General features: G+C 41.1%; 1 protein-coding gene across 1 annotated transcript; it reads right to left on the bottom strand.

Moving 5' to 3' along the window:
* Positions 1 to 398: 398 nt before the first annotated feature.
* Positions 399 to 20,681, bottom strand: LOC134443531 (uncharacterized). The gene is made up of 4 exons (XM_063193294.1): positions 20,560 to 20,681; positions 19,639 to 19,715; positions 5,182 to 5,295; positions 399 to 5,006 (listed from the first exon to the last, which is right to left on the bottom strand). The coding sequence occupies exons 3-4, from the start codon at positions 5,276 to 5,278 to the stop codon at positions 1,390 to 1,392; spliced, it is 3,714 nt and encodes a 1,237-aa protein (XP_063049364.1). The 5' UTR covers positions 5,279 to 5,295; positions 19,639 to 19,715; positions 20,560 to 20,681; the 3' UTR covers positions 399 to 1,389.
* Between the last annotated feature and the right edge of the window lie 1,836 nt (positions 20,682 to 22,517).

Here is a 22,517-nt window from a genome sequence, read left to right as displayed (position 1 = left end):
TTGAACGGGCAGCATGAATTCTGGAAATAAACTAATTCAAATACAGTATTACACCGTTAATTGCAGCTTTAACACTATGTGTGTGCATTACGTAACTCAGCCAGTTGAGATCAGTGTGGCCACGTCATTACACACAGTCAGCACCACAACACCATCTGTGTCATCTGTCCATTTGCCAACATTGTACCAAGATCCAGACTTGTGACCCAAAGGCATTTTTGAGACAAAATCAGCCTAATAGAGCTTGGCATGTTGCACATTTTAATTCAGTTCACCCAAATTGCCAAAATGAAACTGTTTGCCAACTTTGTGTCAAAAATGCTGTTAACTCCATAAATAATTGGTAGGCCTACTACTAGTATAACATGAAGAAAATTGATGGACCCAAATCAGAATAATTAAATGAATCAAGTTATTTATTGAGCAGAAATCACATGGTTACATACAGAAAGAAATAAAACAAAGAGTGCAGAGAAATCATCCAATTTGAAGTGAAAGAAAAATACAGAGAAACATTGTACAACATAATCAAGCTCTCTGGATCTTGATCCAATGTCCTTTAAAGTGGAAATAATAACCCACCACGATCCCACAAGAGTTTGCCTGAAATTGAATTCAAACAAAATTTGATCTTGACACTGATTATGAAATTTTCACTGAGATATTGAATAGTAACAAAGAAAAAGCAAAAAAAAGACAAAAAAGTAATCGTATAATGGAAAAATATATCCCCACAATTAGTAAAGGTGATAAAACAATGTGAAAAACCCATTCAATTACACAGCTGTTTAAAAAAATAACATAATGGTGATAAAAGATAGAAGTGACACTATGGAATTTGTGAAACAATCAAACCACATGATCGAACCAACACCTAACTCCTCAATAAAATACAAAATACATCTCATAACTATAAAAAAGGGGAAACTCCAGGTGAAAAAGAGGAAGTCCATTAAAACGCCTTTATTGTCGTAGGGCTAAAACATGATTAAAAAAGCCAACATGTTTCGACCGCACCTGTTCACCTGGAGTTGCCTGGATTTTCCCCCTTTTTTAATTGAACTGATCCCCTTCACCCAACAAATAAGAAGATACTGCGACTTTTTGAGCTACCAGCCATTTTGTGTTTTATCAAAAAATAAGTAATTAATTATGAGATGTAAAACTTTGCCAGTCAATACATTTCATAGTTGGCTTGGGAAAGATATTCACCATGGCAGTAAACGTAGCCAGAGAGATGTTGCTGCTGCTGATGTACTTCAAAACACAGTAAACGGGGACCCACTTTATCATAGACGTTAGCTTACATTTTCATTCCTTTTTTAAATTGAAATCAAATTCTGAAGAAATGCAAACAAAAAATGCAAGCAAAGCGAAATACAAGTGGCATTATGTAAAGTAACCCAGAAAATCATTGAATGCCGCCTTAGTTTTTGATTTCATCATTTGGAGTATTGATGTCTCTTTTCCACTGAGAGTGATTTTCTCTGCCACCTTCTGCATGAGAATAGCTCCTTGTTTTACTTCTTGTAACTCTTTGATGCGCTGCAGATATCCAGGTCTGGCCTCCTGTTCTTCTGACTGTATCATCAGGTCGATGTAGTCTGGAGCAGCCAAAGGATCTGGCCGGAGTGCAATCTCTTTCAGACGCTGCAGACAGGTAGTTACATTTTCCATCATCTCCAACACCCTTCCCTGCATTTGGTGATACTCTACTTCCAACTTCTCCACAATCTTCTCTGTACTCATCTTCTCTCCCTTTGCTTTTTCGTACTTACTCTTCAGGTCATTGTAAGTTTTCTTCACCTTCTTACGTTTTATGTCCAATTTGTAGGGCATGTTATGATGAACACTCCACACACATTTTCCTGGACACACTGTGCAGTCTCCATTTCTCATTGCAGCACAGCCCCTTTTATAGGCATCATTTGGTATACCACAGGGGTAGTGGCAGGTGTGATTGCATCCAAGGCAGTTGGTGATGAAAGTTCCTTTTGGAATATCAGTCTTAACTGTTACGTCCTCCTCTACTTCATATTCAAAGTTCTTGTTTTCCTTAATTTGTGTCTTGTGTGTTTCCAGAATAGCTTGTGTGGTTCGTATTTGCTCCATGGTTGACAAACCCTTCCGGATGAGTGGCTGCACTCCCTGGACAGTTGCCTCCAGCTGTTTACGCTCTTGAAGAACTTGCTTTGTCAGCGTCAGACTCTGAGTTTCCATCATTCCAAGATGAGTAAAGAATTTGTTCATGCTGGCCTTTCCCATTTTCCAGAACATGTAATCAAAGTCCTCACCACCGCTGCATCCGGTGTTGTCGGCAAAAAGAACAGAATTGTTAAACTTGAAATGGACAGGTGTCCCATCAGCTTGTGCGGCACATGGAATCTTGGCTTCTGTGATGGCTTCCAGTACTGGAGGACTTTTGCCATCAGCAAAGGTGACCAGAGTGATGATGTTGTTGGAGATGTCCTTCCCAAACACAGAGAGGATTGCCTGAAATATGTACCGCTGTGTGTGCGTCAGACGAGCTAAAGCAGACTGCACTACGAAACATACTGCATCAATTGCATCAATTCCACCCTTCTTATTGAAAAACTCTCTGATTTTTTCTGTAATCTCCTTGTCTTGTTTGATTCCTCTGGTGTCTCCAAACCCTGGGGTGTCGATGATTGTGAGGGAGTACGGAACTTGGAATTCATCTGTGCAGTGAATCTGATAGGCTGTCACCTCTGAAGTCTGACTGTGTGCTTGTGATTTGTTGGTTTCTTCATCAATCAGTTTAAATCTCCAGTTGTCCTCCCAGTCAACTCCTAGTATGTAGTTGATCATGCCATTGATGAGGGTTGTTTTGCCAGATCCAGTGGCACCAACAAGCATGATGGTTTTGTTTGTAGGGCTACGGGATGATGCTTTCCCGAACACCTTCTTGTTGAACCGATGTGATGAAGATTTTTTCATTTTCAGCAGATATGCTTTTGGAGTACCTGAGAGGGGAGTAAACCTTTCTGTATCCAGTGGTCCTTTCCTGGTTTTGGTCTTAATCTCTTCACCAGGTTTGCTTACACTGTTAGCAGCATCTGTGTACATCCTAATGGAGAAGGTTGTATTCGGTTCCAGGTTCTTCAGAGTAAATGTGTACACCTCTGTTTTGGTTTCTTCTCTCTGCCAATCACTGCTGTTTTCCTCCTTATACTCAATGGTGTACTGCTTTACAGGTTCACATTGTTCTGGGTTTAACCAGGACAAGGTGATGGAGTTCGCCTTCACTTCCTCCACTTTCATATTGGTTGGTGGGCTAGTAATAGGTTTAGCAGTCACAACAGTAACAGCATCACTGCTGATGACATAGCCAAGTTTACCCACAGCTGTGACTCTGATCTCATATTTAGTGCCTGGCTTCAGTCCTGACAGAGTTACTGTCTTCTTGTTTTTCTGCACAGGGTGAGACATCCATTCAGTCTCCTGTGTCTTCTGAAACTCTACTCGATACTCTACAGTGGCAGAATCTGGATCTGATACCCCAACTGTTAATGCGTCAAACGATACATCAGAGGTGGTTGGAGTGGCAGGTTTGGACGGAGGAATGAAGGTGACAGGCTCATCATTCCCATCTTCGTATATGAATATACAGGCTCCAGGGTAACGCTCATCATGTTTGGATGACACAATGAATTTGGTGGCATCACTGTTGGTCATCTTCTTCAACTGCATGAACAGTTGTAATTGTCTCCTCATGCTTTGTCTGGTATCAGTTAGCCAGTCAGTATTTATGCTCTGTGGAACATCCGCCTGCAGACTTTCAGTCATCATTCCTGTGGGAGTAAGGAAACTGGATTGTTTCACGAGGCTGCTATCAGGCTGGTCTAAAGAGGTAAATGAAAAGCTCACAATGTTTGTGATGTCTACATCAGACAAAATATCATCCAAGTTGTCATCCAGTTTTAGGCCATGCTTCTCTAGCTGCTTGAGGAAGGATTTCAGTGTCTCTGATTCCTTTTCCTTCTGCTTTAGCCACACATCCAGGGCTCCACTGTTGAAAGGAGATTTCTCATGAGCCTTAAGGATGTCTTCAAGGGCACTCTCCTCTTTTCCACCCCCTCGAATAGAGGGAAGAACTGACCCGAGCTTCTGCATAAACTCTAACTTGTAGTGACGGCAGTTTTGCATGAAAGTCCTCAGGTTCTTCTCCATGGCAGAGAAAGTTGACGCTGCTGTGTCCTCCACCAGGTCATTGCACCTCATCTCCGTCTTGTTTAAATGCTCTATGACTTCTGAGGAGTGTGTGATGAGGCTGTTGTTGATTTCTCTGTGCAGTTTTGCAGCTTTTGAGTCCAGCTTCACCAGAGGGTACAACCACACCTTGACTGGAATGGCATGCTCCCCATTATCTCCCAGGAGTGTTGGAAGTTGTCTGTAAACATTTACAGCCTCACTGAATGTCGACGGGTTGCTAGGTAGCTGGAAGTCTCCATGAAATGTGCAGCTGAATTTTTCCACTGCTAATTTCTCTTTTTCATCCATGTTAAAAGATGCCTCTGCATTTACTTTGAGGAATTTCAGTTTTTCCATCATGATTTCTGCTTCCCCCTCTACTTCTTTCTTGTTTTCATCGTTAGATAATTCTCTGTCAAATACAAAGTAAGCATTGGCCCCGTACAAGATGGCAGTGACAACATGTGTGGCGGTGTCCTCTTCAAACACGTTGGGATGGGATACCTTACCGCGGCCCAGATGAGCCATTGTTAACGCTTTATATCTAGTTGTTGTTTTGTACTGAAGAGTGATCCGCTCTTGTTTATGAGATTTCTTTGTGTCCTGGAAGTATTTAGCTGATCCTGCCACATTCACTAGTCCTCCATGGAGACTTAATTTCAGAGATCCCGATACATTCAATGAATTTGACTTCTCCTCAATTGAGTCTAATGTTGTTATATTGAATTCAGAATTGTGTTGCTGGCGTTCATCGGTATTCCTCTGCAGCTCATCGTGATCCCACAGTGTCACACCTGTTGACAAATCAACAATTACAGAAAGGACATTGGAATTTGAATGATACATTTTATGCATCTAATATTAGGCAGTTGATTGATCTGCATGTATTTGGATACATCCTTTCCCTAAGTGGTGTGTGTGTGTGTGTGTGTGTGTGTGTGTGTGTGTGTGTGATCCTTGAGACCTCACCTGGAACGAGACCATCTGTTCGGCAATCGTACAGCATCCCCAGAGCGAATGGTCTCCCAAGGGCAGCAATCTCTTTCTCCTTGGGAGATGAAGCCATGTTTTCAGTCCAACACTCTGCAAATGGCAAATGCAATCTTTGAGAACAGCACAATCAATTTTATACATACAAACTGAGAAGCAATTACTGCATTTTAAAGCAGGAATTCACAACCTAGTTGCAATTCACTTTTTTTCCAATTAGTGAATGTGGGCAATTCTTATTGGGAAACAGGTAACATGGCAGCCTTCAATCATGATATAAATGGGCGGTACAAGAGGATCTCTATATGGAGGGGGCGGAAGTTGCTCGTTAACACCAACCAGCTGCAGTACCACCACAGACAAGTGACAAATGAATGAGTTTTTATAATATTTTTTTTTCTCTGTGTATTTTTTTTGCTCTGAAATATTAATATTCATTTTAAAGCTAGTCCTTTTTTGTGCCACTAGATTATTACCTACTGACTCAGCAAGCTGAATTCATGAGGCAAAATCCATATACATTAGCAGCTAGCCAGTCAAAATCAATTGCACTGCTGGAAAAACAAACACTGAGTCTCTGTACAGGTGTCCAAGGTAACAGCTTCTCCATCCTCTCCATCTTAAAGAAGGACATTAGATTACGCAATACACATCCGTTCAAGTGAAATGTAGGAAATGGTTTCTAAGTATAGTATGTATACAATAGGAAGGCAGAGGTAAATTGTTAGCCTAGCGAGCCAGACCCGTACAGCAAAAAGCTGTACCAGGGTCTAGGAGGGCTGGGCAGCAGTGTGGGCGGGATAAACGGTTGCTTCAGCACTCAACGCCACGCAATTGGATGGCAAACAACCAATCCCCACACACTTCTGTGTAACGTCACAGCTGTCTTGTGAAGCGGCAATTTCGAGCCGTCGTAGCAGTGAATGCGTGTGATCACCACAGCCACAAACAAGTTTCCTAATAAATCGTGTTTTCACTTACATAGTTCAAAAATGCCTCGTTTTCAACCACACGGCCCTTCTTGATCATCCAGCGAAATGTCGAGCAATTTGGGGCTTGTTAAATGGTTATATGATTGTTGTCAACATGGCATGTTCGGTGTTAGCTAGCTAGCTGTATACCCATAACTAATACACGGCTGGATATTAGCTCTGTGTAATTGACGACAGATTGGCTAGCCGCTAGCTCGGTAGACTTTAGGTGTCATTCCCATCTATTTAGTAAGCGACTTACAGACTTTCAAAGCTCCCAAATGTCTCGTTTTTAATGACATGGATCTTATTAGAATTTGGGGCAGGCATATAATACAAGGCTGGATACCTAGCTCTGTGTTATTATTGGCGACAGGTTAGCTAGCCAGCGAGGGCCCCTTTGTAGGTGGAGCGGCAAATTCGAGCCGTCGTAGCAGTGAATGCATGTGATGACCACAGCCACAAACAAGTGTCCTAATAAATCGTGTTTTCACTTATACAGTTCAAAAATGCCTCGTTTTCAACCACATGGCCCTCCTTGATCAACCAGCGAAATGTTGAGCCATTTGGGGCTTGTTAAATGGTTATATTAAGACTGGATACCTAGCTCTGTGTTATTGACGACAGGTTAGCTAGCCACTAGCTTGGTAGACTATGCCATTCCCATCTATTTAGTAAGCTACTCAAAGACTTTCAAAGCTCCCAAATGTCTCGTTTTTAATGGCATGTGTCTTATTAGAAATTGGGGCAGCAATTTCATTCTACACCTACAGTAGTGGTCTGATAATAGCGTGTGACTATCTGGTCCTGTAAAATGCTCAACTTAGCTTACCGAGCTAGTTTAAAACATCGAATGATCATGGTATTGTGTTGTGATCTATTTGTGTCCGATAAGTTCATGGTGTATTATTACATCAGTCCATGTCAGACACAAAATTATCATCCAGGCTTTTTAAATTAAGTGCACTTTCGTGCTGTACGTAGCACGGACGGACACCATGCTTCTTCTTAGAAAGTTTCCTGTTTACTAAGTAGCCCGGCCCCCCTCGCGATTTGATTGGCCCTGTCATCGGATAACTTTCAGCCTCGCAAAACGACCGGGGTCCGCTAGACTGCCCCCGGGAGCAAATTCAATTTGCGGTCGCTAGGGGCGTCTAGATTTCTAGGCTAGTAAATTGTATTCTTTCCTGAATTTGAAAACAAGTCCTCACCTAATATTTGTGTCTGAAGTTGTATTAGGCCTACAGTTGGCTCAGTAATCTATAGTCTCTTACCCATTAGAGTTCTCGTAAATATTTATATCTAGCCTTCGTAAATACTCATGAAAGTTGACGGGGGGTCGATGGTGCATTCACATACAACTGGGCTGTATGAGCAACTGCGTAGCTGCGCAGATGTGTAGCCGCGACAACACCGTGTTCATGACTTTCATGCCATGGTGAGTAGCAGGAGCGAAAGAGTCCTAATCTAAACGGTAACAGTTACTCATTACTCAATTGGGAAGTCGTCTTGTGAATTGTTGGGGTTTAGGTTGGACTGTAGATTTTAGCCGTAGTCTTCCCTCTGTAGCCAAAGTGCATTCGCAAACCAGGAATTAAATGAACATTAGTCCCATTGTGAAAAGTACTTTCGGTGGGATGTTTATCATAATTTCTCAGCGTGCCCTCTCTTCATCTAATGCACTGTGAAATCTAATGAAGTAACGCTCATCTGGCCTGCATGTCCAGGTGCATTTGCAAATTAACATTGGTCGCGCTGTTTTTTTTTTTTTTTGTGGCAGCGTGCGTGCATCTATGAGGGAGTGAGCTATCCCTGTCTAAACTACTTGCGATCCCTTGCAATTTTCATGCTCCGTTGTCATAGTTATTAAAAGCAAATTTTAAGAAGGACGAGGCTCGCGAAAGAAGCAATTTGTAGTCTAGGCTACGGATACCCATACTGTTAAACTCTACTCTACGGAGAAGCAACCAAGATACTCTGTCTTACGGAGACCCCACGTATGTAAAACCGTTTCGCAATGAAACGAAATTAGTTAAATGCTTGCGAGCTGATTATTGTGCATTATGAAGACTTATTTGCACGAGTGTTTATATTTCTCCTGTCTAACCGGCTTCTCACAAGGAGGCTTGGATCTTCCGATGGCTTCATGGCAATAATAGCTAGGCATATTATTTGACTTTTTCAAAAATGGGTTGATAATGCCGTCAGCACAAAATAAATAAATTGACAACTAATTCCTTGGCCAAGGACTGGAGCTTTAACTGCTTGACCAATTGCCAATGGTCGAATGGAGGCGTAGCCATACTTTTCTCCAACAAATTGAATTGTACTAAGACTAATTTGGGCTCTGTCTCTTCATTTGAATACATGGCAATGAGGGTCCAAGCAAACGTCACACGGATTATTATTGTTCTGTAGCGCTCACCGAAATTCTCTCAGACATTCATGTCTGAAGTACTTACTAACTAGAGTGTGGCTCGGGCCGTTTTTTTCTGTCCGAGCCCGGCTCTCAGCCGACAAAATAGTGATCGACCCCGACCCGAGCCCGAAACTAATTAAAATGTTCGAAGTGTCCGAACCCGGTCGAAGTCTGAGAACACTGTAATAACAACAGAACCTGTGCGCAAGCAAGATTTTCTATGTGGGCTCCTCCATACTCAAAATAGCATGTGATAAATAGCCAGGATAGGCAAAGACGTTAGGATGAGGCAATTTGTAGTAGCCTAATTTAGTTACACACGCATAGTAAGTATAAACACACACATACACACACACACACACACACGCACATGTGACAGCGCACCTTATGTTTCTTTCGGTTAGACTAACCAGAGATGTTGGGTGCGGTGATCGAATGCATGGGAGGGGCGTGAGAGGATAAGAAAGGCGAAAACTCACGAATACGTTTTGGATGCAGTCAGCGCGGCTACCGAAGCATTTGTTACGTTACTGTTAGTGCAAATAAATCCCTGCGAGCCCCGTGAAGCTGCCGCTCCTTGTCGTTAAGAAGGATGAGCTATAAGTTAATCCCGAAGAACAGTAGCCTGTTCGGCCCTGCAAGAGAATGCCATTTCCCCTGATGTCCATGCTGTCAATGTAAAATCAAGAAAGGTTGCACGAGCATAGTTACAACTGCAGTAAAAGTGACAACAATTAAGAACCTACGTCAAGGACATGACATGTCACAGTGGACAAAATAGTAACAGGAAACCTCTCCGCCCCTACCTTACTCCACGTAGCGTGTGCGTCTTCTTAGTTATCCATATTATGCTCCTTGCTAGCCCATGCTGGAAATGTAATCCTTGGCGAACAATGCAGTGACAAACTTCGTCATTTTATGTTCAACATTCAAGACAGCCTCGAAGGCATGCTAAAACATGGCCTACACTAGGCCTACAACAAAAGACCATGCGTTCACTGAAAACTGTTGATTTGGCGCTTATTAAGAAAGCAAGTTGACTCAGCATCCCTGTAGTCCGGCAGCCAAAAGCCAAATATCAGCCGAACCCAGTTTCGTCTGATAAAGTTTTTTTCTTTGCAGTTTGTGGTTGCCTAAGGTGTACCTATTAAGATTCCAGACGATGCCCGGTGATATCCCTTGAGCATTTTCAGATATTGAGCCTTTTATGCTTGATGTGCTGCAGCCATAGATTACAACAGTCTTTGGCTCCCAATTCATGTTATGCTGACCAAATACCCTATACCATACTTATTTTGTGTTTGTTTACATGGTGGGATGTGTATAAGAACAGGTGGTGAGGTATGGACATCAGTGGAGGTGGGGTCATGCATGTTTGGGGGCGGGGCATTCACCCAAAAAGCCTGATTTTCCAAGTCGGAGACACAAAGGCCAACATTTCGCCAAACGTGACTTTATATCTCATAGTGGGTTGTTTGGTTTTGCTGTTTGTAGTTGTCCAACACTTACCCATCAGGATAAGAGTGGGTGATGTGCCAATTTCAGATATTAACCCTTTCATGTTGATTTCGCTGCAGCCATAGCCCACAAGCTTTTGACAGCTTCATAACTGCACTATGATTAACCATAGAGCATTCTGGGTGGTAGGCCTGCCACATCAAAGTGGAGAAAGTGTCCTCGTACCAAATAAATTTTAGACAATTACATAACTAGCTGTTTGTCAAGCAGAAATATGTAACATTTAGGCGAATATTGGTGGTGTCAGCTTAGACATACCCAGAAAGGATTACCGGTACTAATTCAACACAGAATTTCACCATTTCATACATTGCTATTTATCCTGTGCTGTTGTAACACAAAATAAAAAATGTAAGTAATAATTACATAATTTTTGGCTGATTATTTGTTTGCCTACAAAGTACATAATTTCAGTGGTGGTCGTATTAACATGGAAAGAGATTAAATTAAAAATGTAAATCCACAAAATGACATTGTAATTGACCTTTTACCAGCCCATGCCATATCAGGGTGTGACACTGTGGCATCCTATTTTGGTATTGGTAAAGGCTCTGTTATCAAGACCCTAAAAGCTGGATATCACTTGACATCAATTGGTAATGTGCTGGCACCATTCCAACAACTTTCCAGAGAGGCCACTAACTTTGTGTCGGCATGTTATGGCATTCCAGACAGTATCAGCATGTCACATACAAGGTTGGTGGTATGGGGAAAAAAAGAATGGGAAAGGTCATTTATCTTCACCTAACCTGGCTGCTCTTCCACCAACAACAGAGGCATTTCTTGAGAATGTGAAAAGGGCTCATTTTCAAGCAATATTGTGGAGGACATTGGTTCACACTCCACCTGAATTATATCCTGAAGCATTTGGATGGAAGAAAGACCCATGCAACAAAGCACTGATACCAATAAGTGTTCCAGAAAAGGTCAAAGTGGCACCAGACTACATTTTACAGATGATCAGATGTGGTTGCAAGAGTAAATTCTGCAATTCTAAGAAATGTAGCTGTGCTGTAAACAGTGTGCCTTGCACCATTTTCTGTGCATGTTTTCAGTTGGGATGCTGCCGAACCAATGTTGTGTGAGCTTTACCGTGTGTGTGTGTGTGTGTGTGTGTGTGTGTGTGTGTGTGTGTGCGTGCGTGCGTGCGTGCGTGCAGTATAATGTAGGCTATAGGTGTTTTAGGTGTTAAGGACTCTGTATGTTGTATAGGTGTAGACAGGTCTTTCTGTGCGAATTTAAATGCATGTACATGTCTTATTTGATGGCTTCATGGACTTTTAAGTGATCATTTAAATACCAGTCAGGATACACTGGATTGACTTTAATTTTTTGACTCAACGTATATATAATGTATAGCTGTTTTCCTATGTTTTAGACCTCTCTCTCTCTCCTCTCTCTCTCTCTCTCTCTCTCTCTTCTCTCTCTCTCTCTCCTCTCTCAGCGTGCGGTACTGTATGTTGCAGTGTATATAGGTCTTTCTGTGTAAATTTAAATGCATGTACAGATCTTATTTGATGGCTTTATGGATTTAAGTGATCATTCAATACCAGTCTGGATACACTGGTGTATGTCATGTCTTTACTCATCTTTTGGAACAGCCAACGACTGCTCACCAGTTACCCCCACACTCTGTTGTTCTTTTTTTTTTTTTATGTTGGCTATTTGTGGTAGGCTACCTACCGGCGATGTTGTCATGTATGTTGTCATGATGTGATGTTATGCAGGATCTCATGCACAATCCGTTCCATACTTTACAGTCTTATTCTAAGCAATGTTGTGAATGTTTTTACTGAGGCATTTGTTTATTTGTCATTCATGACCTGATTTATATAACTAAATGCATAAAAATAGGCTGAAATCGCATTTTTTAAGGTTATTAGCAGTATTTTCTCTGTACCTGGATAACAAAAGGAGATAGCCACAATTAACCACAGTAAATATTCTTGTATGTAGGATATTAACAAGATAAAAAAGGAATTTTGAAGCTGGCATTTTCAGGTGGTCAGATTCATTGCATCAAATTATAATGCAAATTAGTGCATATTTAATTAGATAATAGCCTAATTAGCATATTTAAACATAAAATATAGAAAACTTGTAATACATTTTTTTCTCCAATTCATACGAGTAATCATCTGATAAAGTTTCATATTGATATCTGCAAGTTAAAAAAAAATACCCTATTCACCTACAGTGTCTCGTCTATTTGTGGGATTGCTGTTATGAAAGGGTTAATTATTACCCCCATATTGGGTTTGTTTCATAAGGGCAGTGTTAAGGCAGTCCAATGTGAATGTTTTTCAGGTTAATATAAGCAATTTGGTACATTTTGTACATTATTCACAGTAATATTAGGTGTCTTTAGTTTTTTGTCATAATTTGCATTTATGGGACAATGAAGGCTCAAAATCTGAAAATGCTCAAGTGATATCACCGGGCATCGTCTGAAATCTTGAAGACTTACTTAAAATCTATCAGATAAAGCAAAAAAAATAACTTTATCAAAGAAATCTGGGTTCAACCCCACTGCTCCCGGACTACTGCCCGGCTGACTCGGAGTGAGAGTCCAAATGTTGCCACTGGTAACTGGCGCGTGCATACAGCCAATAATAATCACTCGCACGAGTAGCCTACCAACATTTTCATTTATGCATATTCAATTACTTATTTTTTAATCACAAAATGCCGTTTGCATGAACTGAAACGTTTCCTCTGGTTGCTTACAATTTTCACAATGTCTGTTTGCATCAAGCCCGAGTCCGACCCGAGTCCGACAGATATTCTATTTTTTTTGTCCGAGTCCGGCCCGGCCCGTCGGGTTACAACCAGGCCCGTAGGGCTTCGGTCGGGTTGCCATGCTCTATTACTAACTATGATAAAGCAATAATTGCTGGCGACTTTAATATCCACGTAAGTAAATCAGATGACGCAGTAATCAAGTCTTTTTTAGATACATTAACACTAGAACTACCAGGATTTTTCTGCCTACCTAGAAGTACCAGAGAGGGGTCATTTGACCCGGCGGCTTTTACCTAATACACTAATCACTCATTTTGTTATGGTAATGAGGCTGTTGGGAGCCGTGTGTGGGGTGAGGGGTGAGGGGGTCACACCTTACAGTGCTAACAGCCAAGACAAACAGGGACAGACAGCTTCTTCCCAAGGGCTGTCAGCCTCCAAAATCACCACAGGTAAATAGCAACTTGCATGAAGATATCAGCAATAAAGACAGATAGCACAGTTTGGCGGACAGTGTGTTAGAGTTTTTCTCCAAATCCCAAAACTAATTTGCAGTTCCTCACAACAGAATGGCATTTATCATTGCTTTCATCAAATTTCAAATGCTTTTGTACATGTCTCAATCATTTAGTACATCCTTGCAAATGGCTATGTACAAGTATCCTACAGTTAACACAATCAGCTTACATTTAGTAGAATTTTCAAATGAATGTACCTTGCTGATCCGTCCCAATTGGTTGATTCTCAGTGTAATGGTTGTCCTGAAAACATGTCAGCACATTTTCTTCATATAAGTCATCAATGAGCGTGTGAATGTCCCATGTGATCATGATGAATCATATGACTGCAACCAGATAATGGTTGAATTACAGTTTTTCTCGATTGGTTTGGCTCATTTCTTGAAACTGAGATGACATTCCTATAACCATTGGGTCATTTGGCCAAACATTCTTACACTTCTGCGCAACAGTTCAGATAACTAGCAAAATGTCATATACCTCCCAAAACACTTCATTCTTGCATCAGCACTAAACCGTCTCATATATAAATAGTCAGTACCATCAAAATGGCATAGATCCTTCTCAATTGCTTTGGCTCATTTGCATTCATTTAGTCCTTCTGTCAAAATAAACTGGATGGTTCAGCATAACTATGGATCCTCATCACTCGCTCATATCACCCCAAAAACAGTTTACCCATGTGTCAAAACTAAATATCTTCCCCACATATATCATCAGTACCCCCAAAATACATTGTCCCTTTGCCATTGTGTAAGCACTGCCAGTCAAAATGGTTAGGTGTTTTATCTACGTTCAGCTAACAGATTTCGACTATGAAAAAGTGAGTGAAACCATTGAAGTTTGACAACACAGATAATTTACCAAGGACATTTATCACTAACTTTCTTTACTGTAAATTCATATACAGAAAGTAATGCCCATATATCACAGGTTTCTCATGGGTTTGGCTCATTTCTCAAAACAGAGATAATATTCTCAAAATAACATGGACAAATGCCAAAGCAACTAGCAATTGTTCAAAACAGAATGTTAGAAAGAAAAAAAAAATCATGAAATTAGCCAAATAACAGAGGAAACTGTAGTATACACGGTTGTAAAATTATTTTCTACTAACTAGTAAAGTTACAATACCATCTGACCTGTTGAACACTGTCATGAATTTACTATGTAATGAAATTCTTAAAATATGATGTCCTTGACTGTTTTGGGAATTGCGTAGACCACTTTGCATATGATGACTTACACAATGAAATAATGCTGACGTGTTTTGGAGAGGGCAACCATCAGACTGAGAATAGTCTAATTCGTTTATATAAGCATGGTCAATTTATTTGGAAAATGTGCTGAATGTATGCTGAATGTGTCAACTGAAGGGTATTTGTACATATCCATCTGCAGAGATGTACTAAACATTTGAGACATGTACAAAGCATTTGATATCTGATGAAAGCAATGAAAAATGCCATTCTGTTTTGGGAAATTGCAAGTTGGTTTGGGGATTTGTCCGTGTTGTTTTGAGAATGTCATCTCAGTTTCAAGAAATCAGCCAAACCAATCGAGAAAAACTGTAACGTGTGAATCTTCCATGCCATGTGACCATAACGACTCATGTGAATGCAACCTGGCAATTGTTAGATGGATAAATACCAGTGCATGTGGACTACTGCTTCATTTCCCTCAAGAATTTTGTGGTGAAAGAAGCTCCTCTCCAAGGAACGAAGATGCAGAGATGCAGGCATTGGAAATGATCCACACACGCACACACACGCACACACACACACACACACACACACACACACACACACACACACACACACACACACACACACACACACACACACACACACACACACACACACACACACACACACACACACACACACACACTCTGTCTCTCAAGTGACAGCTGTGAGCTGCTAACAGCCACATTTCCACAACAAAAGGAGTGTCCGCAGGGGGTCCAAAGGGTCAAATGACCCTCTTGTGTGGCTTTTAGGTAAAAAGGTCAATTGACCCCTCCGTGGTATTTCTAGTGTTAAATGGATTCGGTCTCGTCCAGAATGTTACTGAACAGCCTACCCATTGGAAAGGCAACACACTTGACCTTGTTATTTCACATGCGCTTGATATCAACAATATATCGGTCACGGATGTCGGCCTCTCCGACCACCACTGTGTGTTTTTTGATTTTGACATTTCAACTCAAATTAGTACACCAAACAATGTCATTCACAGACGACACATTAATGCCTCTGCTGAGCTTAAGATTTCAGACCTCATCAAATCAGGCGACCTACTAAGTGGTCACCGCACACCTGATGAAATGGTTGATAGCTTCAACAACAATTTAAGAGGAATTCTAGATGACATAACTCCAATTATAAGGACGACAAGAACCAGAGCTAGGTATTCACCTTGGATGAATGACTCGCTTAGAGTCTTAAAAAGAAAGTGCAGAGCTACTGAGCGTCTTTGGAGAAAAACAAAATTAGAAGTCCACAGACAATCCCTTAGGGATAAGATTTCCTCCTACAATAATGCGGTACGCTCAGAAAGGAAAGCATATTTTTCCAAAATCATAACAGACAACCAGCATAATGCTAAAGTTCTTTTTCCACTATTGATCACCTGCTTAATCCAACACATAGCAATAACAACCTAAATGCAGCATCGCATGCTAAGTGCGAGGAATTTGCTAGATTTTTAAATAAAAAGATTGCAGACATTAGAGAAGGCATCCAAGGTGAAAACGCAGCAACCTCTGGCGCCCACTCAGGCGACACACTGAGGGGAGGGTTTAAAACATGTTTGTTTAAAACATGTCTGCCTGCCTTCCCTCTCTCACATAGGCTACTAAAATAGTCTTTCAAAAACTTAAAACAACAGCATGTGGAAATCATATTGGCTTTGGAGCGCTAAAGTCTATAAGACTATACTGTACTCTACTGTACTCTACTGTATTGCACTGTACTGTACTGTACTGTACTGTACTGTAATGTGATATACTGTACTGTACTCTACTGCACCGTGCAGTATGCTACTGTACTGAACTGTACTGTACTGTACTGTACTGTACTGTACTGTACTAGACTGCACCGTACTGTATGCTACTGTACTGTACAGTACTTAACTAGACTCCACCGTACTGTATGCTACTGTACTGTACTGAACTTTACTTTACTGTACTGTACTGCACCGTACTGTATGCTACTGTACTGCAGTGTTTCCCAACCTTTTTTGTCTTGTGTACCCCCAAGCCTTTTCGTTGTGCCATGAGTACCCCCTAAGTCAAGTTCTATATCGCTTTCTCTATCCCAATATAACTAATCTCAATATATTTGTCAAAATTTAAATTTTCCAAGTACCCCCTGCAGTGTGCTCGCGTACCCCTAGTGGTACACGTACCCCTGGTTGGGAAACACTGCTGTACTGTACTGCACCGTACTGTATGCTACTGTACTGTACTATACTGCACCGTACTGTATGCTACTGTACTGTACTGTACTATACTCTACTGTACTTTATTACACTGCACCGTTCTGTATGCTACTGTACTGTACTGCACTCCACTGCACTGCACTGTACAGTACAACTACATAGAACTGAAACATGTAAAGCATTCTGAGGACATGTACAATATTATGCAAAAAGGTGTAGTGGGAATGAGTTATGTTACTGTTACCACTCAAAATCTTGAAGGTTAAAAAAAAGTCTTGTGGCATTTTGTTTGGGGGGGCGGGGTATGATCGACTATTCTTCCTCCCAGACTATTTGTGTGCCTTGCATATCAAGAAAATGAGTCCAGGTAATGATTTACTTTCATAGTATATACCATATGAGAATTGTTGTTCTATATAAATATTTCTCCTATGGGTAAGGGTGGCAAAATACCTACGGTACATGTTGTCCATCAGCTGACAGTTTGATAGCAATTTAAGTACTCAATGATTACTGAGCTAACTAATACAACTTATGACACAAGTACTAGGTGAGGACTTGTCTGCAAATAAAAAAACTTCTTAATCAACATATACTAAGAAATCATTCCCATTTAATTTGAACTGAAGCCATACTGTGGCCTACATGTAGGCCTATATTGAGTAATCTGTAATGCCATTCTAAAGATGACTGAAATGCTCTCACAATATGCACAATGCCTTGTAAAAATATAGAATTAGGTGATCTTATGGGGTTCTTCATACATATGGAAAGGTCCTGTCCTTTACCCTCTCTCATACAAATAAAATACGTATATCTGTTATGGAAATTAGAGGATGGAGAACCTGCTACCTAGGGCATCTTGCACTGACACTATCCCATTCAGATCGAGCATTAGCAGCAGTCTATTCTCACCATAGTTTTAGTGTGGGCAATGCTCATGCTAATGTTCACAATATTACATGCTGTCAAGCACGTAAGCACAGACTCACCCATACTTTCGCACTATGTACATTTTGTAGTTTTATCAATCTGGTCTAGCAGGCTACCCTTGCTTCATCTCTGCTGAGGACTATATTAACATTGTCAGCTAAGTATAATGCCATGTAATAACAATGTAATGCATTACCAACATGACATATTGTATATGACATGGTAGACATTTTTTTTCAAGTGGCACCCCTTCTAGGATGTCTTCAAATCAGTCAAGGAACACGTGTACCGAATTATATGCTTCTATCCAGCGCGTAACGATTTCTCGGCTTAGAGCCCCTACTACTAGGTGTGGTCATAGACTCGGATTTGAGTTTTGAGCCTCACATCAACAAGAAAACAAAATCTGCTTCTTTCCACCTTAGAAATGTCAACAAAGTGCGCGGCTTGGCCCCCCGACAAGACGCTGAAAAACCTATTCATGCCTTTGTCACCAGTAGGCTAGACTACTGTAATGCTCTCTTCTCTGGCCTGCCAAAAAAGTTAATTGACAAATTGCAACTCATTCAAAATTCTGCGGCAAGAATCCTAACAAGAACCAGAAGGAGAGAGCACATCACTCCTCTCTTAGCAGACCTGCACTGGTTACCTGTCTCATACAGAATTGACTTTAAGATTCTGCTGACAGTATTTAAAGCATTAAATGGAGTTGTCCCTAGTTACATCTCTGACATGCTCTCTTTTTATGCCCCTGCTCAAGCTCTCAGGTCCCCCCCCCCCGGAAGACTGGCAACGCCACATTCGTTTGCTATGCGCCCAACACATGGAACGCCCTCCCCATCAAGATCAGATCAGCCAGCTCCGTTGACTCCTTCAAGAAGCAGCTGAAGACCCACCTTTTCATCCTTGCCCAGGCGAATTTCTACCCTAAATTGTGTCTAAATCAAAACCATCCCTAAACCTAACCTGTCACAGGGCGTTGTGGAGCACGACTTAAATTGAAAATGCGTATTGGACACAGGCGATAGTGGGTTCAAATCAGCGTGTCATACATAGGCCTATGCATGTTGACACGTTGCTCTTCTTCCTCTGCCTTCCTGCTATTTCTGCCTCTCCTCTCTACCTCTCCTTTTAAATCCATCTCTAACAATGATTTTTTCCCCCCATTTGTTAAGCACTTTGAGTTGCATGCCTTGTATGATACAGTGCTACACAAATGCAATTATTATTATCAATCCACTACAGTAGCCTAAAAACAGGTGGTAGGAAAGCCATGGTGATTTTTACAGTGCGTGGGATAGATGTGTAGCCTACACATGATGGTAAATTCTTACAGAGAGGGCAACATATCACAGTTGGAACTAGACTCGCCCTCTCAGAACTACGTCTGGGGAGATTCTAAAATTGACACTGTTGAACCGAAGATGGGTGGGGTAAGGGCTGGGTAAAAAAATAAAGTGAAGCCACGCCTCAGTGGAACGAAAACCCTGTATAACCGGGCTAGTGGGCAAGGGGCTTTGATTGGTATCAGAAGCTGACAGCTCATGGCAAGAAGTCGTGTTCGACTTTCCCAAATTTAGCCCTGATCATAGTCTCATATGGTCCCTAATACTAGTGGAAATTGACACAGAAATTGACAGAATTCCTGCAGTTGCTCCGCTTTGTGTTGTGCCCCAACTCTCCTTACCCATTATAAATCAAACACAAACCCACATTCTCTTCTTTAAATAAATCATAACCAGAGAAAGCATAGCTACAAAGTGCAATAGTCTCATTTACATTGGCCTATTTAGCGATAAATGCAATAACAAACATGTCAATTTAATATTACTTTAATGTTCATCCTTCCGTAGAACTATCATGGATATTAAAAACAAAAACTTGTGTCACGTACTGTCTGATGGAAAGCTGGTCCTCTTGATCAGCCGTTCAGCCTGGTCATCTGAAGGGCTGGTGGGTGCAGACTGTAGGCTACAGCAGAAGAAAGTTTTAATTCATTTAAAATTGATATCAGGAAATCCGCAAAAAAAACAGATTCTGGTATTTTTGACACCATGCATTTTAGCAATGGAAAAGCTACTTCTTAGAAATGTGTTGAAGCATATTTATTGCATTGGCACATTTTACAAAGACACCACAGTTGGTGTTAAAGGGACACTGTGTGAGATTTTTAGTTGTTTATTTCCAGAATTCATTCTGCCCATTCACTAATGTTACCTTTTTCATGAATACTTATCACCACCATCAAATTCTAAGTATTCATTATGACTGTAAAAAATACATTTTTCATACATGAAAAGGGGGATCCTCTCCATGGTCCGCCATTTTGAATTTCCAGAAATAGCCATTTTTAGCTGCAAAAATGACTCTACTTGGGCCATACTAGAAAATATTCATTTATTACTTTGTAAACTTTCATGAAAAGAAAAGATCAAATTTGGCAATAGGCAACAACTTTTCAATGAGCAGCATAGTTGCAGTACCTTTTTTGACAATTTCCTGCACAGTGTCCCTTTAACCAATTACTATTTAATTTATTGGCATTAGCTGTAGTTGTACCACCTGATGTCTCAGCCTCCCCACCCCAAAGAAAACATCTTTGTACATACATTTGCATTCTATCGCAACTATTTGCCAAAGCTAAATCAGTTCAATTTCAAAAATTAAATTTTTTTATTGCTTTAAAACACCTTTTTCTTTGTGAAAGCTTTTATATGTACACACATTTAATGCCTTGTAAAATTCACTGTTCAAACAAAAATGGAGTTTGACCGTGACCTGCACAATAAACATAGATGGTGTTAGAATTACTTACTTGAAAAAAGAAAAGGAAAAACCTTTGTCACTATCTGTCGGACGGAGATATGGTTCTCTTGAGCAGCAGTTCAGTCTGGTCTTCTGCAGGGTGTGAGTCTGAGAGTGGCAGATGGAGAGTGAAGACTGCTGGTTTTATAGTAGAAGAAGGAAAGTGAAAGTGTCTGTGCATTCTGAAGGTTTTCTTAAAATGACCACAATGAACATGTTGGTTTGAAGTGGCAAATATATCTTCATGTCATTTTGCAAAGTGATTCCAAGCCATACAGGCTAAATTGCACTGAAATTTAACTGTACAATCGAACCTCCAAATGGTACACCACCACCACTCCACCACAACACCCACACATCCATTGCCTTGGCTTTAGGTGTGGTTGTTCAACTGTGTGAAATGAATGTAACTTCATGTTTATTTTAAAAAGAAGGATTCTTTAATAAAAAATACTATTATTGTTAAATACACATATGTGTAGCCTGTGGGCCATTGCACTTGCTCGCTCTAGTTCCTTTTTCTCTCCATCTGTAAACGCCACTAATTGGGTCTTGGGATGGCCACTGATTAGGCTGCCTAAGCGGCATAGCTGGGACACCTATAAAGTTACTTGGGGTCCTTGTCGTTGCACAGGACCCGCTTAGCACGCTCGGTGGTGGCGTTTGATGTTTGAAGGGGCTACCTTCGCTTCAGGTATGTTTCTGCTATGTTACGAGGGTAAATTATTTTACTTATGAGTAGCAATCTAAGCGTGCATTTGTTTGTGTAGTGTATGGGGAGTCGAGAGCTGCCAGGCTGGCTGTGAAGTGAACCCCTGGATCAATGTTTACTGGCGGCCATTGCCGCAGTGAAACTGGTTACCTGCAAGTTAAACACCGGGCATATGTCGTCCTTAGTTGGGAGGTATGTGTCTCCTTGTCTGTACATTCCTGTCGGGTCGCATTGACTGGTGCTTCGTAACTTCGCAGTGTTGTTTAGTGATCGCACGTTTGTTGATGTTAGCCTCTGGCATTAGTCCCACCGGCAGCTGTCTCCATGTTGGACTCGATGAATCTTCAAACCCCTTAACTCCTGGGATACGCTGCTAGACTAGGAAAGGTGTATGTTATTTTAACTATGTCCCTGCCACGATGTTTGTAGGCTACTTTTATAATGTAGTGTCTACAGTAGTATAACATGAAGTCCATGCACTAACAGCCCCATTGCCTTAACGTGCACACGGTCTACTCGGGCTGGTAATTGTGTTTCTGCACTGTGTTAGAAATGACAAATGAATGAACACTCGTAGCCTACCCATTAAGCGTGTCTGGCTTTTAGGTCCGAACAGCCACAGAGCATCGTTAGTTGCTGTTCTCTGGTGTGTGAATGTGTGCTTGCTCAATGTGTGTGCGTGAACCGGTACTGCTCAGGTTGTGTTAGGGTATTTTTTTCTTTTCTGTTTCCTGCCTGTTAGCTTGCTGTGGCGTAGCATCTACGGTCTGAAATAGCTACAGGCTAGAGTGGTTTCTTTTTTCTATTGTCGTTTGTTTTGTTTTGTCCGTATGTTAGCCCCTCTCCTGTCCCTGCTCACTCGTTGCTGGCGTGTGGCGTGCCTACTGACGTGTGTGAGAGGCCACACTGAAAGACTAGGTCTTATCTTAGAGTAGTGACGAGTTTGCTGTGACATTACGTGACTCCTAGTGTGTAACCGAAAGGTGGGGATCACCGAGTGGGAAAGCAAATGTGTAACAAGTGTGAATTCCAGTGTGTAACGAAACAAATGTGTAACAAGTGTGAATTCCAGTGTGTAACGAAACAAGTGTGTAACAAGTGTGAATTCCAGTGTGTAACGAAACAAGTGTGTAACAAGTGTGAATTCCAGTGTGTAACGAAACAAGTGTGTAACAAGTGTGAATTCCAGTGTGTAACAGACAAGTTTGTTCGCACCACATTAGGTGTATTATTCTTATTCAGTGGTGGCCTCCTAG

This window comes from Engraulis encrasicolus, unplaced genomic scaffold (genome assembly GCF_034702125.1).
Source record: "Engraulis encrasicolus isolate BLACKSEA-1 unplaced genomic scaffold, IST_EnEncr_1.0 scaffold_33_np1212, whole genome shotgun sequence".
NCBI classification, from domain to species: domain Eukaryota; kingdom Metazoa; phylum Chordata; class Actinopteri; order Clupeiformes; family Engraulidae; genus Engraulis; species Engraulis encrasicolus.
Note: the sequence above shows the minus strand (reverse complement) of the source record. Positions and strands in the feature narration are given on the sequence as shown.

What these genes read in the sequence shown, in the direction of transcription:
- LOC134443531 (XM_063193294.1), bottom strand. Translation starts at nt 5,278, where the DNA reads ATGGCTTCATCTCCCAAGGAGAAAGAGATTGCTGCCCTTGGGAGACCA. An exon ending in AACAGATGGTCTCGTTCCAG is followed by an intron (nt 5,007 to 5,181) that starts GTGAGGTCTCAA and finishes ATTTGTCAACAG; the next exon opens with GTGTGACACTGTGGGATCAC.